This window comes from Cajanus cajan, chromosome 3 (genome assembly GCF_000230855.2).
Source record: "Cajanus cajan strain Asha chromosome 3, NIPB_CcT2T_4, whole genome shotgun sequence".
Classification (NCBI taxonomy): domain Eukaryota; kingdom Viridiplantae; phylum Streptophyta; class Magnoliopsida; order Fabales; family Fabaceae; genus Cajanus; species Cajanus cajan.
In genome coordinates this window covers 37955541-37970395 of record NC_138519.1, presented here as the reverse complement: position 1 = coordinate 37970395, position 14855 = coordinate 37955541, and the positions used below count along the sequence as shown (strand labels likewise).

The 14855-nt window shown below is 45.2% G+C and overlaps 1 protein-coding gene across 1 annotated transcript; it reads right to left on the bottom strand.

The window, feature by feature from the left end:
* Positions 1 to 1100: 1100 nt before the first annotated feature.
* Positions 1101 to 5024, bottom strand: LOC145956271 (uncharacterized). Its single transcript, XM_083071843.1, has 2 exons — positions 1514 to 5024; positions 1101 to 1402 (listed from the first exon to the last, which is right to left on the bottom strand). The coding sequence occupies exons 1-2, from the start codon at positions 5022 to 5024 to the stop codon at positions 1101 to 1103; spliced, it is 3813 nt and encodes a 1270-aa protein (XP_082927969.1).
* Between the last annotated feature and the right edge of the window lie 9831 nt (positions 5025 to 14855).

The window sequence follows — 14855 nt, the reverse complement described above, 5'->3', positions numbered from 1 at the left end:
AGTTGGAAAAAAGTTAAAAATATAAAATATTTTTAAAAAAGTGAAGATGAAAAGTATGTAATTTGTTTTTGTACCTGCTTAAGGATACACTCGTAGTCTTCTTGGTAAGAAAGGCCGAACGGATACTTCAAACGGATTCTTCAGAGGGGGGAGGTACCTGCAAAAGGCACTCCAACGCTCAAGTCAGGATAAGCACGATATTCTAGGATAATTAATGAACAGTGACATACCTTGTTATGTGTGACCTATTTATAGCATCTGACATGGGCCTGAGCGTGATGGGCCCTCTCAGATATTTACCAAATTAGGTAATACGATACTAATTGATTGTTAGGCTTTAATCATGTACTTACCTTTCTTAATTGTGATTACCGTTATGACTTGTTTAACTATTCGACAAGAGGCCGAGCCGACTATTCAATACTAGTCGGAACGGCAAACGACCGAGCCGTCTAGTCCGTATACGGCAGCTTGTATACTTCCGGTACGATCTATGTCGGAACGGTACTTGACCGAGCCGACTCGATGAGTGATGATGGTCCATATTGGCATTAACCAGACTGATGTCGGTTCTCGACCTCATGCCGAGCCGACGTTGATGGTGATGCTTGTACGTGGCTTACTATGCATGAGTGTCTGACGAAATGGCACGTGTTGGCCCACGTGACTGATACGGTCTCTCCGGTACACAAGCCCCCCAGCCTTTGAGGAGCGAAGCGACGCGAAAGGTTAATGAAATAAAAATAGGATTTTTCAGTTGGTGTCTTGAAGAAGAAGCTAAGGGCTACAACTGATGGTGGGATATGAAGGGTTGTAACCGTTGGGCATTTGATGGCATACGCGAGAAGTTATGGTGGGAAGCGAAGGGATATAACCGTTGGTCATTAATGACGCATGCGAAGAGTTGCGCGCCCTAGACCGTTGGATCTAAATGATCCAACGGTAGGCGCGAGGGGGTGTCTCTTCAGTTGCCTATTAAGAACGCCTATAAATAGATGTGTAGGAGGAAGGGTTTCCACATGCAAACTTACTAGCTGCTCCGAGCCGAAGATATTTGAGAGCGTTTTGAGTACTCAACAGCAATTGGTCAAGTTCAATCATCAGGTACGCAAAACATGGCGAACCTGAACCTCGCTGAATTCATCCTTCAATTTTTGGAATAGATGATAGTATTGTAATAAGTTCGCATCTTTAACTTGGAAATTATCATTGACCTGCTCGGCCACTATCTTTGAGTCGGTCCAGCATATGACTCGCTTCACATCCATCTCGGTTGCCAACCGCATCCCAGCTAGTAGGGCCTCGTATTCCGCTTGGTTATTGGAGGCACGAAAATCGAACCGAAGGGACTGCTCAATTGTGACGCCTGAGGGACTAGCCAGTATCACTCCTGCTCCGCTGCCTTGGGCGTTAGAAGACCCATCGACATGCAAGGTCCATGATTCGTTTTCAAAACGCCCCGAAGGGGTAAGCTCGTTAACAAAATCAGCCAAGTGCTACGACTTGATTGGACCTCTCGGCTCAAAGGACAAATCGAACTCTGACAACTCGACCGACCATGCCATCATTCGGCCGGCAATCTCTGGTTTTCTTAATACTTTTGCCACTGGACAATCGGTCCGAACAATTATCTTGTGGCTATGAAAGTATTGTCTCAGTCGACGAGCAGTGTAGATGAGTCCTAAAGCTACCTTTTCAATTAACTGGTATCGTCGTTCGGCCTCCTGCAAAGTCCGACTGATGAAATACACTAGTTGTTGCCCTTTTCGGTTTTCTTGTATTAGCGCAACGCTAATTGAGCTGTCGGAAACCGCTAAGTATATGATCATGTCAATGTTGGCAACTGGTTTGGAAAGGACTGGGGGTGTACTAAGGCGCTCCTTGAAATGTTGGAATGATGTTTCACACTCCTGGGTCCATTGGAATCGCTCGGTCTTCTTGAGCAAGAGGAGGATGGGTCTAGCTATCTCAGCTAGGCAAGGAAGAAAGCGGGAGAGCGAAGTGAGCCGGCCTGCCAACTTCTGAACTTCTTTCAGGGTACTTGGGCTTTTCATGCTTAGAATGGCTTGGCACTTGTCAGGATTTGCTTCAATGCCGCGACTGGACAACATAAACCCTAAAAACTTGCCGCCTGAGACCCCGAATACGCACTTGTCGGGGTTGAGTCTCATTTGGTGGTGCCGAAGCGCGTGAAACACATCAGTCAAGTCCTGTGCGTGTACAGATACGCTACTTGACTTTACTACCATGTCATCAACGTACACCTCCATACATCGGCCAATGTGGTCACTGAAAATTTTGTTCATCAACCGTTGGTAAGTGGCTCCGGCATTTTTCAGACCGAAGGGCATAACTCGGTAACAGTAATTGGCTGTTTCGGTGATGAACGCCATTTTCTCTTCATCCTGAGGGTGCATTCGGATTTGGTTATATCCGGAATATGCGTCCAGGAATGACAGGAATTTGTGGCCAGATGCCCCATCGACGAGCCGATCAATGTTTGGTAGCGGATAGGCATCCTTCGGACAGGCTTTGTTCAAATTAGTGTAGTCAGTACACATGCGCCATTTCCCATTCGGTTTCTTGACCATTACTACATTAACTAGCCAAGTTGAGTAGTGTACCTCCCGGATGAACTTGGCTTCTAGCAACTTACTCACTTCGGCCTCTATTGCCGCCTTCCTGTCCTCCCCAGCCTTTCGACGCCGTTGAGCGATCGGTCTTGCTTCTTTGCTTATGGACAATTTGTGACAGAGGAAACTAGGATCAATGCCGGGCATGTCAGAGGGATGCCAAGCAAATAGGTCACTATTTTTGAGGATCACTTGGCTGACAGCCAATTGTTCCCGCTCGGACAGGTTGGCTCCTATATAAGTGACTTGTGACTCCAACACCCCTACTTGAATCGGTTGCTTGTCATCAACAGGTTCGACTCTTTCGTCCTGATCGATCCGGGGATCAAGGTCCACAGTCGAATGATGGGACACCGAGTGAACCCCACTCGGCCTCCTAGGTACCTCGTCTTTCATTCTTGCCAGTCGCAAACTAGCGAAGTAACATTCCCGCGCCGTCTTTTGGTCGGCATGAACCGTGACGACTCGTCCTGACTCGGCCGGAAATTTCATGGCCAAATGAGGGGTAGATACGACTGCTCCGAGCCGATTCAGTGATGGTCGTCCAAGGAGAATGTTGTAAGATGTGCTGGCGTGTACCACCACATATTTAACTGAAACATCTCGGTATTCGGCGCCTTCAAATCCGAACCGAGTCGACAACTTGATGTATCCCTTGGTCTTGACCCGTTCGCCGGAGAACCCGACCAAGGGTTCATCATACGGAACTAGCTCGGACTCCGGGATGCCCAACTGCTTGAACGTATTCCAGTAGAGGATGTCGGCCGAACTTCCTTGGTCGACCAGCGTCTTGCGTACAATACAATTGTGAATTTCGACGCTGATTACCATTGGATCATCCTGGTCCGGATCGATGCCTTTAAAATCAGCTTCTGTGAAAGTTATAGTGGGAAGGCGGCGACGAGCGGATTCGATGGCATGAACATGCCGGACAGCCCGCATGTGTCTTTTTTGTGCAGATGAAGACGAGCCACCTCCAGCGAATCCCCCGGCAATGGTATTGATGACTCGCCGAGGCTGTGCCGAAGGCTCATCCTCTCTTCTATCTCTAGACCGACTACGTTCTCTACGAGAACGTGTTTCTGTCCTTTGTTCGAGTTGGTCGCGTCTCCGTGACCGGTCTTCGTATCTCGATCGGTTTGGACGCTCAACGAAACCTTGCAGCTGTCCCTGCTTGACTAAGTCTTCAATCTTATCCTTCAGAGCCAAACAATCGTCAGTTGAATGCCCACGGTTGCGATGATATCTGCATGACTTGGTTGTATCGGCCCGGGGAGGGGTTGATGCTCGTTTTGGGATGACCAGTATATCCGAGGCCAGTGCTTGTTCTAATACTGCTGACCGGCTAGTATTGAGGGGCGTGTATTGTGAGTACCTTGGTCCCCGAGGAGGCTTCTCGCGGGGAACCAACTCTTTCGGTCGACTCCGAAAACTCGGCTCGGCCAGCTTGTCAGGTTTTGTTGACACTTCTACTCGGGCTTGGTTCCGGAACTCGGCCAATTCCTCCATCTGCATGTACTTGTCGGCTCGCCGACGCAAATCATCCATGTCTGTAGGGGGTTTCTTACAAATGCTGTTGGCAAAAGGCCCTGGCTTCAAGGCAGTGGTAAGGTGGTGTAGAGCTACAGCAGGGTTTAAGTCTCGAATTTCGAGCGCTGCTTTGTTGAATCGGCTCATGAATGTCCGAAGAGATTCCTTCTTCTCCTGACAAATGCTGATTAGTGCCAACGAGGTCAATTGGTGAGGCCGACTGGTAGCAAATTGAATTGTGAACTGGGAAGCCAACGTACTGAACGAATCGATCGAGTTGGCCGGAAGCCGAGTAAACCAACTCAGTGCTCGTCCCTTTAAGGATGTTGGGAAGATTCGGCATAGAGCAGCATCATCGTTTGTGCTTAGAGTAACTTGAGTCAAGAACACATCCACGTGTTCGTCTGGATCGGTAGTGCCATTATACTTGTCTAAGGGCAAAGACTTCCAATGGTCAAGAAGTGCCATCTGCATGATGTTCGGGGTAAAAGGATGCCGATGTGCTCCGGCCGGCAAAGGCTGGATCGGTCGGCCGGCCGAAGCGTGCGCAGCTGGAGCGGCGACGGAGGTGTGGGGAAGAGAAGAGTGAGGGCCCTGCGAGTGGAACGACCCCTGTGTGTGAGTTGTCTCAGATGGTTTCCATGTGGGATCCCGGTATTGATTTTTCAGCGCAGCATTCTCTTCTCTCAATGCAGCCATCTCGGCAGCATCTCTCTCTCGCTGTTGTTTCATGGCGATCATTTCTTCCTTCATCTGGCGCACCATATCGGTCAAGTTTGTCTCCTCAACCGTCTCGGCCCCGGACTGATGTTCGTCTTCAGACTGTTGCCCTTCAAAATTAGTATTCCTTGTCTTTACCATGATTCTTTTACCCATAAACTTTCAGTGCTTCTGCAATGCTATCGGTTCGGCCCCACGGTGGGCGCCAAAATGTACCTGCTTAAGGATACACTCGTAGTCTTCTTGGTAAGAAGGGCCGAACGGATACTTCAAACGGATTCTTCAGAGGGGGGAGGTACCTGCAAAAGGCACTCCAACGCTCAAGTCAGGATAAGCACGATATTCTAGGATAATTAATGAACAGTGACATACCTTGTTATGTGTGACCTATTTATAGCATCTGACATGGGCCTGAGCGTGATGGGCCCTCTCAAATATTTACCAAATTAGGTAATACGGTTGTAGACCCCTAAAATTGTCCGGGTCGGAAATAAAGCTGGAAGACTCTCGAAGACCAAAGGAAAGTCAGCTGGAAGGACTCCCAGAAGACCATAGGATGACTATCTGTAGGTTTAGAGGTCTTAGAATAGCTAAAATAAGAAAAGTGGGAGGAATGAAGCCCAATACGGCCTCCCAGAGGTTCAGTACGGCCGTATTGAACATTTTGAACTTCAATACGGCCGCACTGAACTCAATACGGCCGTATTGAAGTTTCTGGACTTCAATACGGCTGCATTGAATTCAATACGGCTGCACTGAACTTCAATACGGCCGCACTGAACTTCAATACGGCCGTATTGAGGTTTTTTGAACTTCAATACGGCCGTATTAAATTCAATACGGCCGTATTAGTTCAAAATTTCAATGTTGACCGTATTGACCCTCATAAACCGTATTGAGCCTCTTCCCTATAAATATGACGTCAATGGAACGTCATTGAAGACTTTCACACACAGTTTTAACCCTCTTCTTGAGTATTCTGGGTTTTTTTGAGCAGTGCTCTGCCTAGAAATCACTCGGAGAGTTGATCCGACGAAGTTCTTGAGTCACGAGCCATTTGCTTGAGTCTCGAACCTAGTCGAAGGGAAATCCTCCGGATTTCCATAGTTAAAATTTTATAGGAGGGAGCGAGCGGTCTTGTAGAGGGAGGGAACGCCAAAACGCTTCCCAATTTCTGTCAAGATATATAAGAAAGCACGCTTCAAAGGTTTATCTCTTTAAAGTCCCTTCTTTTACCGCTTTCTGTGTGTACATATTTAAACTGTCATCATGTAGATAGTTAATTTATAATTGCTTAGAATAAATAGGGGTAATTTAGTAATTTTGCACTATTATTTTTAAATAATCTGTCATAGGGAACCCGAAAGGGGCGCTGTGGGGTGCTGACACCTTCCCCACGCGTAACCGACTCCCTTACCCGACTCTGGTTGTCATGGCCGAAGTCGATTTTTGAATCGATTGCCTTAAACTTCTTTTTCCAATGTTTTGAGTAAAACATTGGTGGCGACTCCACGAACCCTTCCTTTTTATAAAAACCGCTAATCCATGGAGGGTCCCGCTTGGGATTAATATGGATTGGTGAGCCTTTTAATAAAATTGCTCGTTTGACAAGGTCTCAGTTTGAGAATAAGTCATTCTAGCAATCCATATTTTTAAACAAATAAAAGAGTCCAACCATCCTTCGCGAATGCCGAAAGCCCGTTTCGGGCCGGTGGCGACAGATGGCGACTCCACTGGGGAAGCCTCGAGAGTCAGTCCCATTTAGTGACAGATTATTTTTAACAAATAATAGTTAAAATTACTTCATTACCCCTCACTTGTATGATAACATGTTTATTTATTTGGCTTTAATAACTGTTGTTTGTTTAAATTTCCGCAATTGTTTGAAATAAAAACTGCACACAAACCTTTGCACACAACAGTTCCCTCTATACCCGGGGGCATGAGTGGTAAGCCATAGGGAGTGGATGTTAGTACGGCCGGTTGTCGAATGGGTCTATAGGTGCCCGTAGACCGTTGTCGGAAAGCATCACTCAAGGTGATAACCATGAACTCGAGTCCGACAGTGCGTTGGAGCTTTCCATCGGCTTACGACGAGAGGAATTGGGTCCCTATAATGGGGGCACCTTGGGGGCCTCAGACCGGTGAGAACAGTTAGAACCACCTTGAATATGCACTTTTCTGCAGGATACCCCTACCTCGTGATTCGCTCGTGACTGTTCGTGGATGAGTGAATTGTTTGTGTAAATGCTTATGTGCAATTGTTTGTGCATTAATAAATAACCTCGTGATAAGGTCTAAAGAATAATCCCCATGCATGAAAATGTCATGACATGAGAGGAAAAACCAATGTGTGAAAATATAATAAAAGTAAGGAGCATAGGCATCATTATCAATAATACCTCATGCATCCTCATCATCATTTATAGGTTCACTAATACCCTCTCGATGTGAGTGAAAGAGACCCGTGACTATTGAGATTCTCCGTTGTGGAGAGGTCATAGGCTAGGGAGGGTGATAAACTTTCATCTTAAAAAGGCAGCGCCTTAAAGATGAAAGATTATCAAGCTCACATCAAGAGTGTATTCATATCATAAATAAGCTATTTAGAATAAACATTCATTTTTAGAAAGTGGCTGGTCATCTCTCTGTCCTCACGCGCGCGCAGAAAATCAAGAAGATGGACGCATTGGAGGAACAAATTAAGAAGCTTACAGCCGAGCTCTCACAGCTCAAGGAGCAAATGGCGCAAATGATGGAACTCATGCGTCACCACAACATACACGGGGCTGAGCACATTGACCATGAGTCCCATCATGTTGGAGGAAGAGTGGAACAAGAGCTGAAAAGTGGGAAGCTAGCTGAACATTCCCAATCATTTAAAGCTAAGAAGACCTTTGGGAAGAAGAAGGAGAGAAGAGTCAGCGCCATAACCATTTCCTCATCTTCTTCCACTTCGAAGTCAGGAAAGTCGCAATTCAACCCTGTGAAGAAGTTTGATAAACTTCCGACCACATATAGCGACCTCCTGCCGAAGCTAGTGGAAGCACGTGTTCTAGCTTACGTTCCACTAAAGAAGGTTGACCCACCTCATCCCTATTGGTACAAACCGCAAGACAAATGTTTATACCATTCGGGGGCACCAGGGCATTCAACAGAGAAATGCCTAGCTCTCAAATACAAGGTCCAAGACCTTATTGATGCCGGATGGGTCACCTTCGATTCGACAGCGCCCGACGTGAGCAAGAATCCTCGGCCAAAGCAGGATTAGAGAGAAGAACAAGCCACGATAGGGCCCCTTCATATTTTTCTTTTAGGGACTCATGATCAGTACTCGAGATCATGAGAACCTTTTCATGTAAATAAGGGTTTTTGTAGAGTTTTAATACATATCAATAAAGAGGCATTTTTCACATTTCTCTCTTTTTTGTTCTTTTCTCTCTTTCCCCATTAACATTAATAATTCTAAACCTAAACAGAACCAATAAAATAATTGTGTCTGTAATTGTTCGCTCTGACCGGGATCCGAAAGTTGAGGATAAATGGGTTAAGTTGGACAGTGATGAGGAGACCATTTCTCCGGATCTGCAAAGATTGCTACATTAAGAAGCTCGTCAAGAGAAATTAGAGACTGTGAATTTGGGGCATGGCCGAAAGATATAAGAGGTCAACATTGGGACCCATATCAGTGATGAAATAAGGACACATGTTTCCGCTATGATTATAATAAAATCATTCTTCATTGCTTCTTTTCTTGCTTATAATAAAATTCTAAACCGCATCATTTTTAACCCTGTTTGAATAAACATGAATGAGGTTAAAATCATCTTAATAATAATAAACCCACATCATTTTCATGTGGAGGTGTGTGTGACAACTTGGAGCACTTTCCCTTGGCCTCGACAAGTGCCATCATGGATAAAAATAAATTCTTTAAAATAAAAGAAGCTCGGCAGAAAACTCAAAAAGGGGACTGCGCAAAAATAAGAGCAAAAGACCCACTAGGAATCCCACGAAAGGGTGACCTAGGCAAAAGTTAGGGTTACAAAAATAAACAAAAACAAAGGTCCGCTAAAACGCCACAAAAGGGTGTTTTAGGCAAAAAATAAGGACAATCAAAAAACAAAAGAAATCCATGATGGTACCATGAACCGAATTCAAAAAGAAAGGTTCAAGGGAAGCTATCCAAGTTGTCGAATCACAACACGACTTTTTAACTTCATAAATGTTTAATCAAACAAGCCTAAACACATAAGCCTACCTTGGCCATCCATTCTTACAAAAGCCATTTTTGAAAAATAAATCCCCTCTAAAACACAAACTTCAGAACAAAAAATATCTTTCCTTTCTTTTCTCTCTTGTCCCAAATAATTTTAGAATAATCTAGTGGAAGCATGGAGAAATAAATCATCACTGATAATGGATCTAATCTGAACAACAAAATGGTGGAAGAACTGTGCCAAGAATTCGAGATCCAACACCATAATTCTTCCCCATATCGGCCAAAGATGAATGGGGCAGTCGAGGCAACCAATAAGAACACCAAGAAAATAGGGCAAATGATGGTTGCCTCATTTAAAGACTGGCACGAGATGTTACCCTTCGCTCTTCATGGTTATAGGACTTCAGTACGCACATCTACAGGAGCTACTCCATTCTCCCTCGTCTATGGGATGAAGGTAGTTCTACCCGTCGAAGTCGAAATACCTTCCCTAAGGGTAATCATGGAAGCAAAACTTTCCGAAGCAGAATGGGTTCAAGGCCGGTATGACCAGTTGAACCTCATTGAAGAAAAGCGGCTGAACGCCATATGCCATGGTCAAGCCTATCAGAAGAAGATCAAAAAAGGCTTTTGACAAGAAAGTCCACCCTCGAGTCTACCATGAGGGAGAGTTGGTAATGAAGAAATTGCTACCAACTCAAAAGGACAAAATCGGAAAGTATGCCCCAAATCACGGATGACCATACGTGGAAAAACGAGCCTTCTCAGGAGGAACATTGATCCTCACAGACATGGATGGAGAAGAACTTCGATACCCAGTCAACACTGACGTGGTAAAGAAGTACTATGCTTGAAGATGTTGCTTGCATAGGCCCGCTAGGATGAAAACCCAAGAAGGGCGTCCTAGGCAAAAGTTAGGGCAAAATAAAAAGCCCGCCAGTACAAGGGTACTAGGCAAAATAAAGGCAAAATTATCCCCGCTAGGATACGTCCTAGGCAAAAGTTAGGGGCAAAAGAATAAGATGTATAAGATAAGCAAGCAACGGTCACTTGAATCGAAAACCGAAAGGCGGTTCAAGTGATTATCTTCTAGAAGCGAGCGTCTTGCAGCATCTACACTCCTGGCTCAGGCATCTCACCCGAAGCGATTAAGGGAACGGGAAGAGTGACAATTACAGATATAATTGTTTAAGCCAAAAATGTATATAGCCTACCCTGGCCAGCCATTCTTCAGAAATTCCTTCTGTATATCTTTCTGTAAAAACACTTGTGAATATTAATAAAATATCTATTCATTTCTTTCCTCTCTTGACCATGTGATTATGCCTCTAAATTGGTATTTCTAAAAAATTGTATGAAATTCCTTAATAATCCGTCAATAAAGAAAATTGGAGGGGTTCCTATAAAATCCATAATCTTCTGCATAAAAGGCTCACAAAAATCCTCCCTCGCGTCGATGACAGAAACTCCTCCAAAGAAGAAGAGGATAGGGAGAGCCATTCACTTTTCTAAATAAAAGAACAAAAATAAAAACTTGCATCGCGTGCATCACACACATTAGTTGCACATTTAAAGACCTTACCATGAGGCAATTACATAAAATAGAAAATAGGAAAAATTGCTTGTATATGACAGCAGCAAACAAAATGAAGAAATTCAGAAAATCAACAGCATCATACAAAATAATTGAGCTTGGAGAGGCTCGCCGAAATAATACTCTCAGAATAATTGAGCCTGGAGAGGCTCGCCGAAATAATACTCTCTCAGAATAATTGAGCCTGGAGAGGCTCGCCGAAATAATACTCTCTCAGAATAATTGAGCCTGGAGAGGCTCGCCAAAATAATACTCCTCAGAGACATTTCTGTACAGAAAAAGCCAAAACCAACAAAAAGGCAAAAATACAGAAAAAGCCAAAATCAACAAAAAAAAAAAATATACAGAAAAAGCCGAAACCAGCAAAAAAGGCAAAAACACAGAAAAAGCCAACAAAAAGGCAAAATACAGAAAATCCAACAAAACTGAGCCTGGAGAGGCTTGCCAAAATAATACTCACCAAAGGACATCTCAGCTTGCATTCTTAGGCTGAACAAGAAAAGCAACTCATCGTACAGAATAATTGAGCCTGGAGAGGCTCGCCGAAATAATACTCTCTCAGAATAACTGAGCCTGGAGAGGCTCGCCTAAATAATACTCTATCAGAATAATTGAGCCTGGAGAGGCTCGCCGAAATAATACTCCCCAGAGATATCTCAGCTTCCACTCACGGGCCAAATTCCCCAGTGAAAGCTATCAAAGCAAGATCGACAAAATTCCCAATGGAAGCACGATCACCCAAGCAGTATATCTAGTCAAAGGACTTAGACTTCCTCAGTGGAAGGTAGCTTTCCAACTCAAGCAATGAGTGAAGCTAAGCCTGAAGAGGCTTTCTAAATAATACTCTGGGATATATAAACTTTAAATCCCCACTCGCCTACTCAGAGGCATTCCTACAAAAAGCAAAAATCCAAAAGATCAATAACAATTCCCCAAGCGGAATCTGGCTTTTCAGCCAAACATCAAGCGTCAAGATGATCTGCCTAACAGAAGAGGCTAATCAAAATCAATGACAAAATCCCCAGCGGATAATAGCCTACACAGAGGCAACAAAACCAGGAAAACAAAAAGAGTCGCCCGAATAAGGACAACCGGGATACTCCACCTACGTCAAAAGGACGTCAGCCAAACATAAGGCATCGCTCAACTCAGAGAGAGAGCATCTGTGTCTACACCCCAAGGAGTCAGAAATTCCCCATGGGTACCAACAATGCAATGCAAGTTGGGGCACAGGAACCTATGAATGACTGCACATCCCCTAGACGGATCCCTGCGTTATCCAGCCCTCAGTGGCACAAAATCAGAAAAACCGTCGAAGCAGCATCGTGGACTGTGGAGACAAAAAAAAAAATCATCTCAAATCCCTGGAAAGGGTAAAATTACATTGCCGAAGTGATCAGAAGACACGGACGCAGACCCTGGAGAGGGCAAACTCAACTGCCGAATGTTAAGACGCAGACCCTGGAGAGGGTAAACTCAACTGCCGAATGTTAAGACGCAGACCCTGGAGAGGGTAAACTCAACTGCCGAATGTTAAGACGCAGACCCTGGAGAGGGTAAACTCAACTGCCGAATGTTAAGATTTTGACCCTGGAGAGGGTAAACTCAACTGCCGAATGTTAAGACGCAGACCCTGGAGAGGGTAAAACTCAACTGCCGAATGTTAAGACGCAGACCCTGGAGAGGGTAAAACTCAACTGCCGAATGTTAAGACGCAGACCCTGGAGAGGGTAAACTCAACTGCCGAATGTTAAGACGCAGACCCTGGAGAGGGTAAAACTCAACTGCCGAATGTTAAGACGCAGACCCTGGAGAGGGTAAACTCACACTGTCGAATGTTAAGAGGCAAGGCCTGGAGAGGCGATACTCAACTGCCGAATGTTAAGAGGCAGGGCCTGGAGAGGCGGTACTCAACTGCTGAATGTTAAGAGGCAGGGCCTGGAGAGGCAATACTCAACAGCTGAATGTTAAGAGGCAGGGCCTGGAGAGGCGATACTCAACTACCTCATGTTAAGAGGCAGGGCCTGGAGAGGCGGTACTCAACCATCAGCGTCGTCAAAGGCACGTTGGTGTTCAACTTCCGGCTCGGGCGTCGAGTGAAGTTGACCCTGGAGAGGGTAAACTTAGCTGCCTAGGTCGTCAAAAACAACCGAAGCAGAGCCTGGAGAGGCGGTACTCAATCATCAGTGATGTTAACACTGGTGTCTAGCTTCCGGCTCGGGCGTCGAGTGAGGCTAGGCCTGGAGAGGCGGTACTCAACCATCAGCGTCGTCAGAGGCACGTTGGTGTTCAACTTCCAGCTTGGGCGTCAAGTGAAGTTGACCCTGGAGAGGGTAAACTTAGCTGCCTAGGTCGTCAGAAACAACCGAAGCAGAGCCTGGAGAGGCAGTACTCAATCATCGGTGATGTTAACACTGGTGTCTAGCTTCCGGCTCGGGCGTCGAGTGAGGCTAGGCCTGGAGAGGCGGTACTCAACCATCAGCGTCGTCAGAGGCACGTTGGTGTTCAACTTCCGGCTCGGGCGTCGAGTGAAGTTGACCCTGGAGAGGGTAAACTTAGCTACCGAGGTTGTCAGAAGCGCCGAGGTATGCAACAACCTGGAGAGGCTACTCAACAATTTTCCACCGGAAGACGCTACAAGTCAGAAGGTTGGCACATCACCCGGACAATTGGGTCAACTCCTTTACTTGTCAGCCGGTACACCAAAAGGCCGTCCGACTAAGTAAAGGGGGGGCAGCTGTAGACCCCTAAAATTGTCCGGGTCGGAAATAAAGCTGGAAGACTCTCGAAGACCAAAGGAAAGTCAGCTGGAAGGACTCCTAGAAGACCATAGGATGACTATCTGTAGGTTTAGAGGTCTTAGAATAGCTAAAATAAGAAAAGTGGGAGGAATGAAGCCCAATACGGCCTCCCAGAGGTTCAGTACGGCCGTATTGAACATTTTGAACTTCAATACGGCCGCACTGAACTCAATACGGCCGTATTGAAGTTTCTGGACTTCAATACGGCTGCATTGAATTCAATACGGCTGCACTGAACTTCAATACGGCCGCACTGAACTTCAATACGACCGTATTGAGGTTTTTTGAACTTCAATACGGCCGTATTAAATTCAATACGGCCGTATTAGTTCAAAATTTCAATGTTGACCGTATTGACCCTCATAAACCGTATTGAGCCTCTTCCCTATAAATATGACGTCAATGGAACGTCATTGAAGACTTTCACACACAGTTTTAACCCTCTTCTTGAGTATTCTGGGTTTTTTTGAGCAGTGCTCTGCCTAGAAATCACTCGGAGAGTTGATCCGACGAAGTTCTTGAGTCACGAGCCATTTGCTTGAGTCTCGAACCTAGTCGAAGGGAAATCCTCCGGATTTCCATAGTTAAAATTTTATAGGAGGGAGCGAGCGGTCTTGTAGAGGGAGGGAACGCCAAAACGCTTCCCAATTTCTGTCAAGATATATAAGAAAGCACGCTTCAAAGGTTTATCTCTTTAAAGTCCCTTCTTTTACCGCTTTCTGTGTGTACATATTTAAACTGTCATCATGTAGATAGTTAATTTATAATTGCTTAGAATAAATAGGGGTAATTTAGTAATTTTGCACTATTATTTTTAAATAATCTGTCATAGGGAACCCGAAAGGGGCGCTGTGGGGTGCTGACACCTTCCCCACGCGTAACCGACTCCCTTACCCGACTCTGGTTGTCATGGCTGAAGTCGATTTTTGAATCGATTGCCTTAAACTTCTTTTTCCAATGTTTTGAGTAAAACATTGGTGGCGACTCCACGAACCCTTCCTTTTTATAAAAACCGCTAATCCATGGAGGGTCCCGCTTGGGATTAATATGGATTGGTGAGCCTTTTAATAAAATTGCTCGTTTGACAAGGTCTCAGTTTGAGAATAAGTCATTCTAGCAATCCATATTTTTAAACAAATAAAAGAGTCCAACCATCCTTCGCGAATGCCGAAAGCCCGTTTCGGGCCGGTGGCGACAACGGTACTAATTGATTGTTAGGCTTTAATCATGTACTTACCTTTCTTAATTGTGATTACCGTTATGACTTGTTTAACTCTTCGACAAGAGGCCGAGCCGACTATTCAATACTAGTCGGAACGGCAAACGACCGAGCCGTCTAGTCCGTATACGGCAGC

Bases quoted from the DNA above. Each gene is read 5' to 3' on its own strand.
- LOC145956271 (XM_083071843.1), bottom strand. From the start codon at position 5,024: ATGGTAAAGACAAGGAATACTAATTTTGAAGGGCAACAGTCTGAAGAC. The intron at 1,403-1,513 runs GTCCAATCAAGT...CTAACGCCCAAG, and splicing joins TTTGTCCTTTGAGCCGAGAG to GCAGCGGAGCAGGAGTGATA.